The sequence below is a fragment of the Octopus sinensis genome, unplaced genomic scaffold, assembly GCF_006345805.1.
Source record: "Octopus sinensis unplaced genomic scaffold, ASM634580v1 Contig19388, whole genome shotgun sequence".
Taxonomy (NCBI): Eukaryota; Metazoa; Mollusca; class Cephalopoda; order Octopoda; family Octopodidae; genus Octopus; species Octopus sinensis.
The window spans coordinates 47770-65452 of NW_021836306.1; the positions used below are offsets into that span (position 1 = coordinate 47770).

The 17683-nt window shown below is 38.0% G+C and overlaps 2 protein-coding genes across 2 annotated transcripts; both read right to left on the reverse strand.

Moving 5' to 3' along the window:
* Nucleotides 1-4782: 4782 nt before the first annotated feature.
* On the reverse strand, nucleotides 4783-5977 carry LOC118762021 (zinc finger protein 723-like). The gene is made up of 2 exons (XM_036500265.1): nucleotides 5384-5977; nucleotides 4783-5330 (listed from the first exon to the last, which is right to left on the reverse strand). The coding sequence occupies exons 1-2, from the start codon at nucleotides 5948-5950 to the stop codon at nucleotides 5142-5144; spliced, it is 756 nt and encodes a 251-aa protein (XP_036356158.1). The 5' UTR covers nucleotides 5951-5977; the 3' UTR covers nucleotides 4783-5141.
* Nucleotides 5977-15545, reverse strand: LOC118762019 (zinc finger protein 62 homolog). The gene is made up of 5 exons (XM_036500260.1): nucleotides 14087-15545; nucleotides 13457-13834; nucleotides 12243-12282; nucleotides 6592-6773; nucleotides 5977-6339 (listed from the first exon to the last, which is right to left on the reverse strand). Exons 1-5 carry the CDS (start codon nucleotides 14949-14951, stop codon nucleotides 6080-6082), a joined length of 1725 nt encoding a protein of 574 aa, XP_036356153.1. The 5' UTR covers nucleotides 14952-15545; the 3' UTR covers nucleotides 5977-6079.
* Between the last annotated feature and the right edge of the window lie 2138 nt (nucleotides 15546-17683).

A 17683-nucleotide genomic window follows, 5' to 3' on the forward strand; every position in this document is an offset into this window, starting at 1 on the left:
TGTCTCTCTCTCTATCCATCCATCTGTCTGTCTGTGTGTGTGTATATATGCTGTCTTGACCGAGCTAATTTTCTGTTAATGGTATATGAATGGTTATCTCCCTTTAGTTGAATGTCTCTGCGTTACTCCATCCGTGTGCGTAGTTAGGTGGGTAGGTATGTGTATACAGGGGTTGATGAAAAGTACCCGGCATGACCACTGCTGCAGAGGACTGGCTGGAGACCGAACCAGCTGTGTTCTTTTTCCCAGGGCTAAGAAAAACTGAAGGGCCACTGCAACAAGTGTGTGAATGTGAGAGGGGAGAATATGTTGAATAGAATGCTAATGAAGTGATTCGTCTCTATTTTGTTTTACCTGAAGCCAGAAACATTTCAATACTCCCTCGTCTGTAGACACACATACACACACACACGCATGTACACATACACAAACGCATACATATACACGCACATGACAGGTGGACCCTTTCAGGCTGACCCGAACAGTGTTGGGACATGGGAGGACCAAATCAGGGAAATGGACCAGCTCCAGAGAAGAGGTAGAAGCTTTTCTGGGTGGAGGGGGAGAGATCTACAACCATAACCTCAGAAATCAAGCTCCTAATGTTAACCCAAAAGTCTGTAGAACTGAAATACCAGGAAATGAGTTCAACGTCAGTTGTCCATTCTGGAAAGAAGTGGGACGAGTGGTTGTGAAAGGGGCCAGATCAGGATCAGCTCCTGTCCAAGTGGTGTACCTTATAAAGTATACAAGAAATGCCCATGGCTCCTTCAGAGGCTGTGGACACTATTCTGAATGATCTGGACAAATGGTATCATTCCACCGAAAGGAAGTTTTGTGCTGCCAAAGGAAGAAAACTCATCAGCCATTAACAAATTCAGGACCATTCTCCTTCCTGAGTGTTGAGGGAAAAACCTTCTGTACTGACCAAAAAAGGGTGACCTCATACAATGAGTATATAAACACCTCTATCCAGAAAGGTAGGGGTCTCAGGTTTCTCGGGCTGTCTGGAACACAACCAGCTGATTCGGGAGGCCAAAAGAAGTAAAGGTGACATGAAAGTGGTTTGGCTGGGTCTGGAAAATGCATTTGGATCAATTCCTCACAGCCTCATATATGCAGCCCTTGACTGTTACCATATTCCTCACCTGTTGAGGGAATAATCAGCAATCACTTTGGAGGCATCGAGTTATGTTTCAGAACAGCCCACTTCACAAGTCAGTGGCAAGACCTTGAGAAAGGATTCATAACTGGTTGCACAATCTCCCTCATTCTTTTCATCATGGCTATGAATCTCCTCGTGTCAGCTGCTGAAAATGAAGGCCAAGGACCAACAATGGAATCAGGCAGCTGTCAGCAGCCAATAAGGGGTTTCATGGATGATATCACGGTAACAACTACAACCCATGTGGAGGCAGAAATGGTGCTGACCTCATTTGAACACATGGTAATATTCGTTAGAAAGAAGTTTAGGCCTCCCAAATATAGGGGTATGGTAACCAGAGGAGGTAAAGTAACAAACAAAATTAAGCTACAAGTGCAAGGAGAAGCCATACCATCAACAGAGGAAAATCTGATTAAATGTCTTGGAAAGATGTTTGAGAAGTCGCTCTGTCAGAAGCAATGTCGCCAATTCTGTGAAGCAAGCAGAAGAGTGGCTGAGGAGGACTGAAAGATAAGGGTTTCCAGAAAAATACAGGGCATGGCTCTACCGACATGGTCTAGGGTGGAAAGGAAGGTAAATACCTCCAAAGATGGCAAGATGTTCCCTCAAGCTTCACTTCAATAGGTCTGTATATAAGATCTGAACAATCACAACTTCCCCTGTCATCTGTCGTGGAGGAATTCAAAGTAGTAAAATGTCATGTTGTAATGATGTTCAGGGAGTTGAAGAATGAGCTTGTCAGACATGCAAATATTACGACAAGATCTGGGTGAAAGTGGGTAGCTAGCACTATGAAATCTGGCAGTATGTATAATACTACTGCTGGGTGGCACTGGGTAAAATCTGAAAGTGGATGAGCTTCATACTGTTCTCTACTACGTCCCTAACAGAATATACCATAACTAAAGATACATATATATATATATACACACACATTATTTACAATGCCCGATAGAGCTCCTACAGAAAATTTGTCTCTTAGGGAGAGCAAGGATTATCAGGAGGGTCCTAAACTCTTGAAAGACTGCTGAAAACTTGAGGATACCTAAGGTCACAGGTAGTAACCATAGTAACCATAGCATATCATAAAAACCCATGTAATTTATGCACTTTTTTCTCGCAAAAATGAAAATAAATTTTAGGGGCTGCATGAATTACATGAGTAGATTGTTTCCAGAATTCATTTTGAAATTTCTTTTATTGGAAAAAGATGTACGAAACGTAAACATTTGTTCCGGAAGTTGACTCATTTAATGTCAGAATAGTTTTTTACAGAGAAAATAATGGCTTAAATACGCATAATGAAGTTGACTTCTGTTTATGCTGGACGGTATAATGCTTACTTTTTCTGTATAAATTTACTAAAACCATTAAATGGTTAACTAGTTTTTGAAGTCTGACGTTCATGCTGGTAAACACGGTCCGGGCCATATTTTACATTGCTTGGAGCTTCTATCTATCGCAATGGAGCACATATTTAATTTCTCCTTTGCAGCAAACGATTCATAAGTTCTGCCCATACTGACAATAAAAGTAATGACAAATGTTTAAGTTTGCTTGACATTTTATAAGTGTGAAAGGGATTAAAATTTCGATCCTCCATATCAAAGGTTCTGACTAGACTCTGCAGAAAAGAATTCTGTTTCCATCATCAGTTTGATTGGTCACCTTCCTTTGTCGGTTGAGTAAAGTGTCATCCAAGCTGATGTTTATTGCTAATTAAACTTAATTTGCAACACTTTATCCGCTTTGTTTTTGTTGATAATTCTTATCAAAAACTTTTCCTGTGATCCTGATTTGAGAAGACATACAAAAGTATGCTAAAGATCGGACATAATCTCTCGTGGCCAAGAAATGTAAAATAAAGTTTATTATAAACAACACAAATACTTTGTAATTTAACAGATTTCAATGTGATACCTGTTAATTAGAAATTATTCTTATTTAAAGAAAATTTAATATAATCTAATCATAAGTGAAATTATGCTAAATACAACTAAATTGAAAACCTTTTACCCCTGGCCATATTGGTAATTCTGAAAACTTTGGGTGCTTTTTTTAACAATTTTTATCCTGGAAATCACCTGCATAAATTACACAGGTGCGCAAATTACATGGGTTTTTACAGTAATAATTTTACCTTGTCCTTACCCTTAGTGCAAGTTTTGAAGAGTGCAGTTCATTTTTAACAGCTATTTTTTCAAAGTTATAATGGAAGTGACAAAGGAGCATATTCGGCATATTTTGTTTTATGAGTTCAATCAAGGCAACAACACAACGGAAAATGCGAGGAATATTAATGCAGTGTATGGGGATTGGACAATAAGTGTAAGCCAGTGTCAACGGTGGTTCCAGAAATTCCGAGTCAGAAACTATAGCCTAGAAGACGAGTTTTGTCCTGGAAGATCTGTAGAGCTTGATGAGGACATCCTGCAAACCCTAGTGGAACAAAATCCCATTGTAACTGTTGAGGAGCTAGCAGAAACTTGGATTTAGTTACTCAACCATTCATCAACACCTGCGTGCCATTGAAAAAGTCAACAAATAGAGTCAATGGGTTCCTCACAAATTTTCCAAGTCTAATTGCACGCAGTGAGTGAATGTGTGCTCTTCTTTGCTGTCACATCTCACGAACGAACCATTTTTGGACTGAATAGTGACTGGAGATGAGAAATGGGTTCTCTATAAAAATGTATATAAAATAATGCCAAATCTGCGAAATCCATAGTTTACTGATTGGATCAACATATGATTTGATCCGATGTTCTACATGTAAAAAGGACACAAAAATAATTTAAGAATAAACCAGCTTTATTTAGATTTCATAATGTCTTCAGAGAGAAATGATGTAAAAAGTAAAGATTATAGGCCACACAGTCAAGAAGATAAGTGATTGAGAAGACAGAGGGACAGATTCAGAGATAGAAAGACAGACAGGCTCTGACATACAGACAGATGGCTACAGTAGGCAGGAGAGGGACAACACAAGCAACATGATGTTGGAAAATTTGCAGGAACAGGTGGGGAAGAGTGGGGCAGGCATGATGGAATACATACAAGCGTAGTGAATTTTATTAGAAACTAGAATGACCTGACATTTATTGATGTAAATTATAGGCCACGCAGTCAAGACGATATATAATTGAGAAGGCAGAAAGACAGACAGACACTGACAAATAGATTCTCAGATCGGACTGAGACAAACAGACTGAGGGAGAGATAGAGAAACTGAGAGAAGAGTAGTAAAGCTGTGACAGCTGAATTGAGAAGAGGAGGGAAGGATCATGAGGAATCTCATGGAAAGAGATAAACATAGGGGTGATGAGGTGTTAGAGTTGACCTTCAAAGTACAAGAATGAGTGGAGCAGAGGGAAGAAAAGTGTGGGACAGTTGGTGGAGGGGTGGGCGATTGTGGAAGGGTGAAGATATGGCAAGTAGACAACCTGCAATGATGCAAGACACATAGGGGAGTAGGAAGTGACTGAGAATTCAAAGCAGCAGAAGAGTAATGATGACACAGTAGACAAGAGAGGGATGACAGAAGCGACATGATGTTGGATAATTTACAGGAACAGGTGGGGAAGAGTGGGGCAGGCATGATGGAATACATACAAGCGTAGTGAATAAAGGATTTTTATTAGAAATACTACAGCAGTAAGTTACCACAATTATGTCGACACAGTAGTAGTTATATGTAAAATAATAGCATTATATTTTGTTTCCTTTGAGAATGCATTGATGATTATATAAGTTATCATAGAATGAACTGTGACAAACACTGCATCTTGGTTTTACAGCACATGTATGGCATGCCCTGCCTATGGAATGTAAAAGGTGATTAAACGGCTGGCATCAGGAAAAGCATTTAGCTTTAAAAGATTATTTCAAAATGGGGAAACAAAATGAGATGAGTGATTAGGAAGAGTCGAGGGTAGATATTGCTTCAGCGAATAAAAAAATTGTCTTGAGAGGTTTATCATTGTGTGAGGTAACGAATTTGGACCAATAATACAGTTGTACTTCCTAAGTGAATAGCTAAATGGGGAGATAATTCCATTTTGTCAGGGAATGATTTCTCAGAGACATCACAATGCTGTGACTTTCCTCCTGTCTGAACACATTTGTGAGAATGTAAAACGTTTGCTTGAGAAAAGGATACAGCACAGATGTCACAGTGATATGGTTTATCTCCCATATGAATGCATATATGAGTAGTTAAATGAAACCTTCACGTGAATGATTTACCACGGATATCACAGCTATATTGATTTCTTGTATGAATATGTTTGTAACTAAGGTATTTAAATTACAGAATGATATACCACAGATATCACAATGGTATGGCCTCCTTTGTGTATGAATATGTTTGTGTCTATTCAAAGCACCAGTTATATAGAATGATTTACTACCGATATCACAATGGTATGGCCTCCTTTGTGTATGAATATGTTTGTGTCTATTCAAGGCACCAGTTATATAGAATGATTTACTACCGATATCACAATGGTATGGCCTCCTTTGTGTATGAATATGTTTGTGTCTATTCAAGGCACCAGTTATATAGAATGATTTACTACCGATATCACAATGGTATGGCCTCCTTTGTGTATGAATATGTTTGTGTCTATTCAAAGCACCAGTTATATAGAATGATTTACTACCGATATCACAATGGTATGGCCTCCTTTGTGTATGAATATGTTTGTGTCTATTCAAAGCACCAGTTATATAGAATGATTTACAATGGATATCACAGTGATATGACTTTCTCATGTATGAACACATTTGTGTTTAGTAAAGTCAGTTGAGAGAAGGATTCACTACAGATATCAGTCATAAAAGCTTCTCTGTATGAATGTGCTTAGATTTAGTTAAATGAGTATTTTCAGAAAAATATCCAACACACTGATATAGTTAATCCCCTGTATGGGTCCGTTTGTGTTTAGTTAAGTTACCAGACTGTGAGAATGATTTACCACAGACATCACAGTGATATGGCTTCAGACCCATATGAATACGTTTATGATTAGTGAGACCATCATTCCTAGAGAATGATTTACTGCAGATGTCACAGTGATATGGTTTCTCTCCTGTATGAGTACGTTTATGTTTAGTCAAGTGACCAGATTCAGAAAAATATTTACCACAGATATCACAGTGATATGGTCTTTCTCCTGTATGAGTACGTTTGTGGTAAGTCAAGTGAACAGATTCAGAGAATGATTTACCACAGATATCACAATGATGTGGTTTCTCTCCTGTGTGAACACGTTTCTGACTAGTGACACCATCATTCCTAGAGAATGATTCACCACAGATGTCACACTGATATGGTTTCTCACCTGTATGAATACAGATGTGCCTGGTTAAGTTGTGAGTATCAGTGAATGATTTACCACAGATATCACAGTGATAAGGATTCTCACGTGCATGAATACATTTATGCGTAGTCAAGAGACTACTTCTAGAGAATGATTTACCACAAATATCACAGTGATATGGTTTCTCTCCTGTATGAGTACGTTTATGGTTACTTAAGTGACCAAATTCTGAGAATGATTTACCACAGATATCACAATGATATGGCTTCTCTCCTGTATGAGTACGTTTATGTCTAGTGAGACCATCATTTTTAGAGAATGATTTACCACAGATGTCACACTGATATGCTTTTTCTCCTGTGTGAATACGTATGTGGACAGTTAAACTAAACCTTTTAGAGAATGATTCCCCACAAATATCACAGGGATATGGTTTCTCACCTCTATTAATACATTTGTGTTTAATAAGGTTACTTTCCAGAGAAAATGGTTTCTTACACACACCACAATGGTATGACGATTTTTCAGTCACTTTCTGCATCTCTTCAACAAAATAATAAATGAATCCTTTAAGTCTGTAACATTATCCATTGTTTCAATAGTTTTCTCTTCTCCCAGAACAATATAAATTTATTTCCTTCTTTCACTTTTTATTGTTCATTTATTTCAAATGTTTTACAGCTATTTTCTCATCAACTCTGATTTTCATCCAAATTTAATTACAAGTAAGCAAATTCATCTTGTACATACTGCAGACTGTAGAGTAGGGAAACGCTGCCATTAATCTCCGTTCAGAAGAAATATTTCACAGAGTTTATATATTTGTCGCATGTAACGTTTTTCTTTGGTCTTTAAAAGATAACAGATGTTGATGATGAATCTTATGAAAGCAATTCTTTGATGTCACAGTTGTCTGATATTCTGAAATAAGAGAGAAACAACAGCATAAGATACAAGAGGATATTTTAATAGCAGACATGCAACAGTGCAACTCTTACTACATGTCTACAGAGAGAAATTCTAGAAGTAAACAACTGAACTTTTCTTTTCAATTTCTTATTAAACTGTCCTTACTTTCGAAGTGTGGAGTAATGAAGAAGGGACAACTGAAGAAGGGGAATATTCCATGCGTTGTATGTCTCGTTTCTCTGGGGGTTTTTTCTGTTGTTTACAAAAAAAGATCGTTTCTATATTTTTGTTTTTATGTTTTTGTTTCTCATTGTGTTCAACATTTTTTTGATATCCTGTATCCATATATGCATGTATATAAACATATAGATGTAGGTATGTACATATATGTATGTATATATGCATATATATGTAGGTATGCACATATATGTATGTATATATGTATGTATATATGCATGTATGTATGTATATATACACCCCTCTGTTCCTTAGTCTCTCATCCCATCTATGCTTTGATCCCTGCTCCTTGCATGTATACCCTGGTCCTTCGTTGCCTTCTCTCTCCTACTCTCTTGTTGTCCCCTAATCTCCCTCTTTTGCTCTTTCCTTGACTGGCTATGTACCTCTTCTACAGTTTCTGCCCTCATTCTTAATCTCTCTCTCCATTCTTCTCTTGCTCTTATCTCTGGAGATAAGGAGAAGAGGCTTGAATCCCCTACTCCAATATGGGTCTCACCAGCGTGACATAGAGCGGTAGGAATATGGCCAGGTAACCATGTATCTATCTTCTTTACAATTGCTCCTGGCGTCTTTCATGTTAACTCTCTCTCTCTCCCTCAGGATAACCGCACCTCGTCTTCAGCAACGTACCTGTTCCTGCCCTCTTTCTTGAGCAGCCTCTCTCTTTCTCTTGATCTTCTTTCCGGCTAGATAACCAGGCATCCCCTCTTTCTTGTTAAACTCTCTCTTCCTGTCTGGCTCACAAGTCCAGAAAAAGGGACCGATAGATGGGGAGGGTATTGGGAATGAAGTCGAAACAAATAACATGTTGAGAACGAATGTATGCGTGCACAGACACACATATAGAGACAGGGAAAACGAACTGTGGGATGCGGTGGCAGAGATGGGCTTCATTGCAAACTAAACCGGAAGTTCTCTTACAGGGACATGACAAAAATAATTATACTGATTTTACAATAAAAATTAAGGAAGCCACTTTACTCTTGTAGTGGATGTGTGGATGTATTAATAAATACATAAGTTGTTTTGTAATAAATTAAAGATTTATTTTCACTACATCAATTTGTAAGCAATGCTGTCTTTGAGATGTCTGCAGGTTCGACTGGGATTTGGTTGTATGCTCGCACCAGGTCGATTTTTGAAAAGATGCGAGATCCATGCAGCGAGCTCGAAAAGTCCTGAAGAAAAGGCACCGGATAGGCATCACTGATAGTGCTTTTATTCAGTGATCGATAATCGCCGCAAACCCGCGACTTGCGTATGCAAATGAGCTGATTGGCAAAACAATTAGAAGCTTTGAAAAAAAAGCAAAACAACCTTAAGGACAGTCAAACCCTTTTTTTTTTCAAAGTAGACCACTACAGGCGACAATTCACTTGGGTTTCCTTTGAATAGCTACAGCAAACTGCAGCATGAAAATTGAAAAAAAAGGTTTTAAAAAATTGGCTTAACCCCTCCCCAACCAGGTAATTTTACTGTAGGCTTCAACAGGGAAATCGGTTCCTGGTGACAAGCCAACAACAAGGTGGGGTCAGAATTTAGTTGCCTCGTATGAAATGGTTCCCTGCGTTAACTTATGAGGCTCCTGTCAACGACCAACTCTCTTCAATGTAAACTTATAGTAACCAAAGGGTTACTTTACGTCTGGTTAAAAGTAAACTCCTTTGATCAGGTCTGCACGACCAGGGCAGTCTTGGGACTGGGAACTGTTCAGCTGAAGTTAAAGACGAGAGTTCAGTTGGGTCTTTGGAGAAACTGAAAACAAGGAGCAAACACAGACCTTGTACAACTTCGGTCAAGAGATATCTTCCACTCAGCTGTTAGAAATAGCAGCCGAGTTTTGTTTTAAAGTCAAACTGAACAATGCAGTATTGGATTTACAACAAAGCGGGATGGCCACGACCAGAATGTCTAATAATTTAGGGTTGGTCAGGGGTTAAATTCCAGTTGAAAGAGAACGAGCATAGCTGAATGGTTAACGAAGTTTGCCGTAGCTATTCAAAGGAAACACAAGTGAATTGTCGCCTGTAGGGGTCTACTTTGAAAAAAGAAATGTTTTTCAATGCTTCTAATTGTTTTGTAACGAAAAAAAAAAACGCAATTGTCTTTAAAATAATATACACCGTATATCGTTGGAAAATATTTCCTAAGCTCCAGTAGGGGCTCGCTATTAACTTAGTTTTTGCAGTGTTGCGCCAATCAGCTCATTTGCATACGCAGGTCGCTGTAGGACCGACTACCTACGACGGGCTAGCGCGGATGCGCATCTGCGCGCACCGTGTCCAGTCTACGCGACTAGTACCAAGAAACATTCGGTAAATAATAATAAAGTATTGGTTTCTCAACATTTCAGCGGTTGGGGTGTATTTGAGAATATTTCTCAAAACACAACAAACACGGCAACGATGGAGGATGTGGCTTCCATAGCTAGAAATAGCAGCCAAATCTCGCATAAATAATAGACATCTCTCATCCATAGCTAGAAATAGCAGCCAGATATCGCACTAATCATAGACATTTCTCTTCCATAGCTAGAAATAGCAGCCAAATCTCGCACAAATTATGGACATCTCATCCATTGCTAGAAATAGCAGCCAAATCTGGCACGGAACATAGTGATTTCTCTTCCATAACTAGAAACAGCAACCAGATCTCGCTTAAATCATAGATAACTCTCTTCCATAGCTAGAAATAGCAGCCAAATCTTGTACAATTCATAGACATCTCTGATACATAAAAAATTGGAGAAACACAACCAATCGAAAAGTCAAATACTGAACGTCTACTGATGAAATACTCACGGAAAAGTTTCATAAAGGATAACGTTGTTATAAGTGCATTTGTAATAGATGAGAAATGTATTAAAAGTTAAGGAATAGAAATTCATTCAACCAACAATTCAATTAATGTCAAGATGGAAATGGAAATATATCTCGTGCGTGGGTTTTACAGAAACCACGGTAGCTGACTCTTGTTACCATCTTTCTGTTCCTGGGGACCTCAACTTTGGCCGATAATTTGTTGGAAGGCATGCGAAAAACGTCAGACGTCTAAAATATTCTAAAAACTTCTTGGTATTATTTGAATGAACTGTCTGTGTCCCTCAGTAGATTGTCCTGTAGGGACTTCCAGTTGTCCAATATGCTATACATCTCTATTTTAAATGCTTCAAATAGAATTTTACAAAATTTCTTACTGTTTTTGTTGAGTGTTTGAATTTATATATTGTCGTTTTCTGGAATGACCTATTTCTCGGAAACCTTCTAGCTCTAAGTTTCAAATCACAAACCACTAACCTATGTTGAGTTGTACATTCATCACCATGGAAAGACTTCACATTCACAAGTATCTCATTTTCAAGTAAGAATGAAGTCAATCCAGTAAGAATCAAGTCATATCAATCAAGGCCATCTCCTTGAAGAAATTAGTGACTTGTCTGCTTTCCTACATGCTAGGTCTATGGGTTTTGCTAAATTAAGTCTAAGGCCCTCCAATTGCAGACGCTGCATCCACACCTTATATTCATTCTCTAACTCTTGTAGAAATTCCGCTATAAGAACAAGGTTATCATCATAGTGGAGCTCTCAAGGGCATCCAGTCTTAAATTCCTCTGCTATGGCTAGAAGGTCTATGATAAATAAGAGGGGAGTGAGAATTGATCCTTCGGGAACTCCTACTTGCTTACTAAATCCATTGCTACACACATTACCAACTTTCATCTTACTGACAGCATCCCTGTACACAGTTTGTATGGCTCACACCAACAACTCTATCCCTAGCTTCTGCATTAACCACTGAATAAGGAAGTGGGGGAACCTGTCAAAGGCTTTCTCAATGTCAAGTATAGAGGTTTAATTTTTACTAAATCCTTCTCAGTACTCGTCTTACAAAGAAGAAAACATCAGTAGTGCTTCTACATAACACAAAGCCAAACTGCATCTGTTTCTCTCTCTTCCTAATTAGCTGAGCTATGAGCCTCACAAAAAGAGGGGGGCGTCAAGAACGGTCAGAATCTCATACAAAAAATTTCATTCCTCAATTTTAGTAAGGTAATTGTAGTCTAGACCCTCAAACACTTATCTCTGCAAAATTTAATTTAAACAACGATAAGTAGGTTATGAGTAGACAGTCTGTTGTGGGGCACTAAACTATTGTTATGAGGAATATTCTTCTCTTGTGGTTTCTTCCATTTTGTACAGGAGGTCATTGTTTATGTATATATTTGACAACTTTACTGCATCCGTGTGTTTGAAAAAGCCATGACTTGTGCTACCATTAACATATTTGAGAAGCATCTAAAAGCTAATAAAAAACAAATAAATATATATAGTAAATTGGGGAAGTGGTATTCAACAAAGAACAATGTGTAGGGTTGAAGGAGGAGAAGTTTCAGTATAGGGGTCCCTACATCATGGGAAATGAAAAGAGCATGGAAGTGAGGCTTGTGTGAAAAGGTATGAAAGACAAAATTAAAAAACTGGAATTTTGGGAAATTCTTTATTTTCAGAATTGTAATTTCCATTACATGAAAAACAGGAATATTAAGAAAAAGAACCGAAGAAACAATTAGAAATTAGTCTTTTCCTTTCTCTTCTCTCTGAATACATTTGTGTGCAGTTAAATTACTACATTTAGTGAATGATTTACCACAGACATTACAATAATATGGCTTCTCTCCTGTATGAGTACGTTTGTGTGAAGTTACGCTATAACTTTGAGAGAATGATTTACCACAGATATCACAGTGATATGGTCTCTCTCCTGAATGAAGACGTCTGTGTTTAGTTAAGCCACTATTTTGTGAGAATGATTTACCACAGATATCACAGTGATATGGTCTCTCTCCTGAATGAAGACGTCTGTGTTTAGTTAAGTCACTATTTTGTGAGAATGATTTACCACAGATATCACAGTGATATGGTCTCTCTCCTGAATGAAGACGTCTGTGTTTAGTTAAGCCACTATTTTGTGAGAATGATTTACCACAGATATCACAGTGATATGGTCTCTCTCCTGAATGAAGACGTCTGTGTTTAGTTAAGCCACTATTTTGTGAGAATGATTTACACAGATATCACAGTGATATGGTCTCTCTCCTGAATGAAGACGTCTGTGTTTAGTTAAGCCACTATTTTGTGAGAATGATTTACCACAGATATCACAGTGATATGGTCTCTCTCCTGAATGAAGACGTCTGTGTTTAGTTAAGCCACTATTTTGTGAGAATGATTTACCACAGATATCACAGTGATATGGTCTCTCTCCTGAATGAAGACGTCTGTGTTTAGTTAAGTTACTATTTTGTGAGAATGATTACCACAGATATCACAGTGATATGGTCTCTCTACTGAATGAAGACGTCTGTGTTTAGTTAAGTCACTATTTTGTGAGAATGATTTACCACAGATATCACAGTGATATGGTCTCTCTCCTGAATGAAGACGTCTGTGTTTAGTTAAGCCACTATTTTGTGAGAATGATTTACCACAGATATCACAGTGATATGGTCTCTCTCCTGAATGAAGACGTCTGTGTTTAGTTAAGCCACTATTTTGTGAGAATGATTTACCACAGATATCACAGTGATATGGTCTCTCTCCTGAATGAAGACGTCTGTGTTTAGTTAAGCCACTATTTTGTGAGAATGATTTACCACAGATATCACAGTGATATGGTCTCTCTACTGAATGAAGACGTCTGTGTTTAGTTAAGTCACTATTTTGTGAGAATGATTTACAACAGATATCACAGTGATACGGTCTTTCGCCTGAGTGAAAACGTTTGTGTTTAGTTAAGCCACTATTATCAGGGAATGATATACCACAGATATCACAATGATAAGGTTTCTCTCCTGTATGAATACGTTTATGTCTAGTTACGTCATTATTGCGGATGAAAGATTTACCACAGATATCACAATGATATGGCTTCTCTCCTGTATGAATACGTTTGTGTTTAGTTAATTTACCATTTTCAAAGAAAGATTTACCACAGATATCACAATGATATGGCTTCTCTCCTGTATGAATATGCCTGTGTGCAGTTAATTTACCATTTTCAAAGAAAGATTTACCACAGATATCACAGTGATATGGCTTCTCCCCAGTAGGAATACGAATGTGCTTATTTAAGTCAGAATTTTGAGAAAATGATTTGTCACAGACATTACAGTGATATGGCTTCTCTCCTGTATGAATACATTTGTGTTTAGTTACGTTATGATTGCGGATGAAAGATTTACCACAGATATCACAGTGATATGGTTTCTCTCCTGTATGAATACGTATGTGTATTGTTAGGGCAGTACTTCCAGAGAAAGATTTACCACAGATATCACAGTGATATGGCTTTTCCCCTGTATGAATACGTTTATGTCTAGTTACGTCATGCTTGCGGATGAAAGATTTACCACAGATATCACAGTGATATGGCTTTTCCCCTGTATGGATACGTATGTGTATTGTTAGGGCAGTACTTCCAGAGAAAGATTTACCACAGATATCACAGTGATATGGCTTTCCCCCTGTATGGATACGTTTATGTCTAGTTACGTCATTATTACGGATGAAAGATTTACCACAGATATCACAGTCATATGGCTTCTCCCCAGTATGAATACGTAAGTGTATTGTTAGGGCAGAACTTCCAGAGAATGATTTACCACAGATATCACTGTGATATGGCTTCTCCTCAGTATGAATACGTAAGTGTATTGTTAGGGCAGTACTTCCAGAGAAAGATTTACCACAGATATCACTGTGATATGGCTTCTCCTCAGTATGAATACGTAAGTGTATTGTTAGGGCAGAACTTCCAGAGAATGATTTACCACAGATATCACTGTGATATGGCTTCTCCTCAGTATGAATACGTAAGTGTATTGTTAGGGCAGTACTTCCAGAGAAAGATTTACCACAGATATCACTGTGATATGGCTTCTCCTCAGTATGAATACGTAAGTGTATTGTTAGGGCAGTACTTCCAGAGAATGATTTACCACAGATATCACTGTGATATGGCTTCTCCTCAGTATGAATACGTAAGTGTATTGTTAGGGCAGAACTTCCAGAGAATGATTTACCACAGATATCACAGTGATATCGCTTTTCCCCTGTATGAATACGTTTATGTCTAGTTACGTCATGCTTGCGGATGAAAGATTTACCACAGATATCACAGTGATATGGCTTTTCCCCTGTATGGATACGTTTGTGAGTAATTAATTGACTATTTGCAGAGAATGATTGACCACAGACATCACAGTGATACGGTCTTTCTCCTCTATCTATTTCTATAATTTTCTCACTCTTTTCCATTATTATTTCTCTCAAATCACAATGTAAATATACTTTTCTTGTTTTTCTTCTTATCGTTTAATCTCACAAATACTTCCACTCCTGATTTTCTCTCCATTGTTTCCCTGCTCTAATAACATTTATGTAAATGTATCCAAGCACACAAACTCATCTTCTCGGCACTGCAGACAGTGATGTGCAAAACTTTTGCTAATCACATCAGATTAGAACAAATATTTCACAGAAATTCACAGCATATATATAGAAAGTGTTATAGAATTTGTATAGAATTTTCTTTCAGTTTCAAAAGATGATAAATACTGAGAATAGATCTTCTGTTATTCCAATGTCATCCGATATTCTGAACTAATAAAGAAACAACAGTGTAAGATAAAGAAGCTGCTTTCAAAATACAGATTCAACAGTGGAAAATTGACAACATTTCTACAGAGATAAACTTTAGAAATAAGCATTTACCCGAACAACTGAACTTTTTAATGTATTAAAATTTACATCCCAGAATCTTGTGTGTAGCTTACATATTTGTAAACCACAGCTACACCTTCACATTGTGTAAGATTATTTGGATTAAACTGCAGAAGAGCAGGTAATAACATCCATAGCTAGAAATAGCAGCCGAATCTCGCACAAAACAAAGACATCTCTCTTACATTGCTAGAAATAGCAGCCAAATCTCGCACAAAACAAAGACATCTCTCTTACATTGCTAGAAATAGCAGCCAAATCTCGGACAAATCATAAACATCTCTCTTCCATTGCTAGAAATAGCAGCCAAATCTCGCACAAAACAAAGACATCTCTCTTTACATTTCTAGAAATAGCAGCCAAATCTCGCACAAATCATGGATAGGTACTACTTAAGAAGAGTGGTCCCGGTGCAGGCACTCGCGCTAGCTAGTCGTGACTAGTCGATCCTTACTTTGTGTTTTATTTCCTTTGTTTAAAAAAAAATTATTTATTTACTTTGCTATGTAGTCGTAGGATCGACTAGTCACGTGTAGCTAGCGTGGATGCGCGCGCACCGGGACCCCTGTTCGCTAGTAGTACCGACTATACACTGAATTTTATGGAATTCATAAAAGACATTTCTGAAGTGGTGAATTAAGCAGTATAATACTGTCTAATGGATTTTCTCTTAAACTGTGATTGCGCCTGCAAGCCGGACGTTTTCACATCATTCCTTCGGACGTTCCTTTCCTCGGTGTCAGGAACGTCCAGTCGTTGTAGCACTCGGATGAATTTCGTATTCGTCCCACAGACGCAAGGAATTCCATAATCGATGTCATGCTATTTGTTATGACTCGAATCTCACTAAGAATATAGTTTCTTTGTGTCAAGTCACGAACAGCAATGACCGAATCAACTATCTGACACCGATTTCCCATTCGGAAATCTAATGCAGAAATAATTCTAGAAATAGCAGCCAAGGATCTTTTCCTTTTGAACGGCACTTTGTAACATAATTTCTAGGTAACTAAACACTTTTAAACTTCGTATACTGGTAGAATGTGTTTATAAAACATCATTTTCTCTTGGCTTTATTGAGAAAATTCTATAGTTTGTAAGATATTTCGTATGAAATTTCGAGCATTTCGGCAAATCTCGAACAGATCGTGAACGTCTCTCATCCGCAGCTAGAAATAGCAGCCAAATCTCGAACAGATCGTGAACATCTCTCATCCGCAGCTAGAAATAGCAGCCAAATCTCGAACAGATCGTGAACGTCTCTCATCCGCAGCTAGAAATAGCAGCCAAATCTCGAACAGATCGTGAACGTCTCTCATCCGCAGCTAGAAATAGCAGCCAAATCCCGCACAAATCAAAGATGTCTCTCTTCCCTAAAACACAGAAGCGACACGATCGTCTACAGATTTAAAAACATTGAATTTAAAAACATTGAATATTTTCCGAGTTTAATACTTAGGGAAATCTTCTTCTTTATAAAGGATGAAGTTGTTGTAAGTGTGTGTGTGGTGGTTGAGCCATGTTATTATAAATGTGTAATTGTAAATATTACAAAATATTGATGACAAGAACACTTTTCAGCTGATGACGGAAACGGAAGTATGATTGTGCGCATGCGGTATTTCGTCTGTCTGTTTTGAGTTCAAATCCCGCCAAGGACGACTTTTCCTTTCATCCTTTCGGAGTCGATACATTAAATACAAGTTGTGTACGGTGGTCGATCTAAAAAAATTTCGGGCCTTGTGCCTAGAGAAGAAAAGAAGGAAAGACTTCCCCCCGTATCTACCTCCATTTTCTCCCATTTTTTTTCCTTATTTTTTTGCCAAAAACCCCCGTTTTCGGATAAGGAAATTCTGGAAAATTGCCAATAATTGGCATTCTTAAATTTATATATTGTACTAGCAGTATCGCCCGGCGTTGCTCGGGTTTGTAAGGGAAATAACTATATAAGCATTTTTAGATGCCAATTCGGGCTTTCTTAGCCATTTTTGTTTTGGTGTCTTCAAGCGATGAAGTCGTTGTTCTAAAAGAACGCTGGTCTCCTTCACAACGCATTACGACGTTGATTTCTTTACACTCCCTTCCCCACAGCTTCACGAGGGAGGGAAGGGGGAGAAGCAAACAGGTGCAGCTGTGAGCGTGGACGCCAACTCCGCCGCCATCGACACACGATGCATTTTATGCATTAAAATGGAATAAAAAATGATGTTAAATTATTTTTAAAATCGTAGACTCATCGTTGACGCGCGCTAATAGTCAGACGGGCT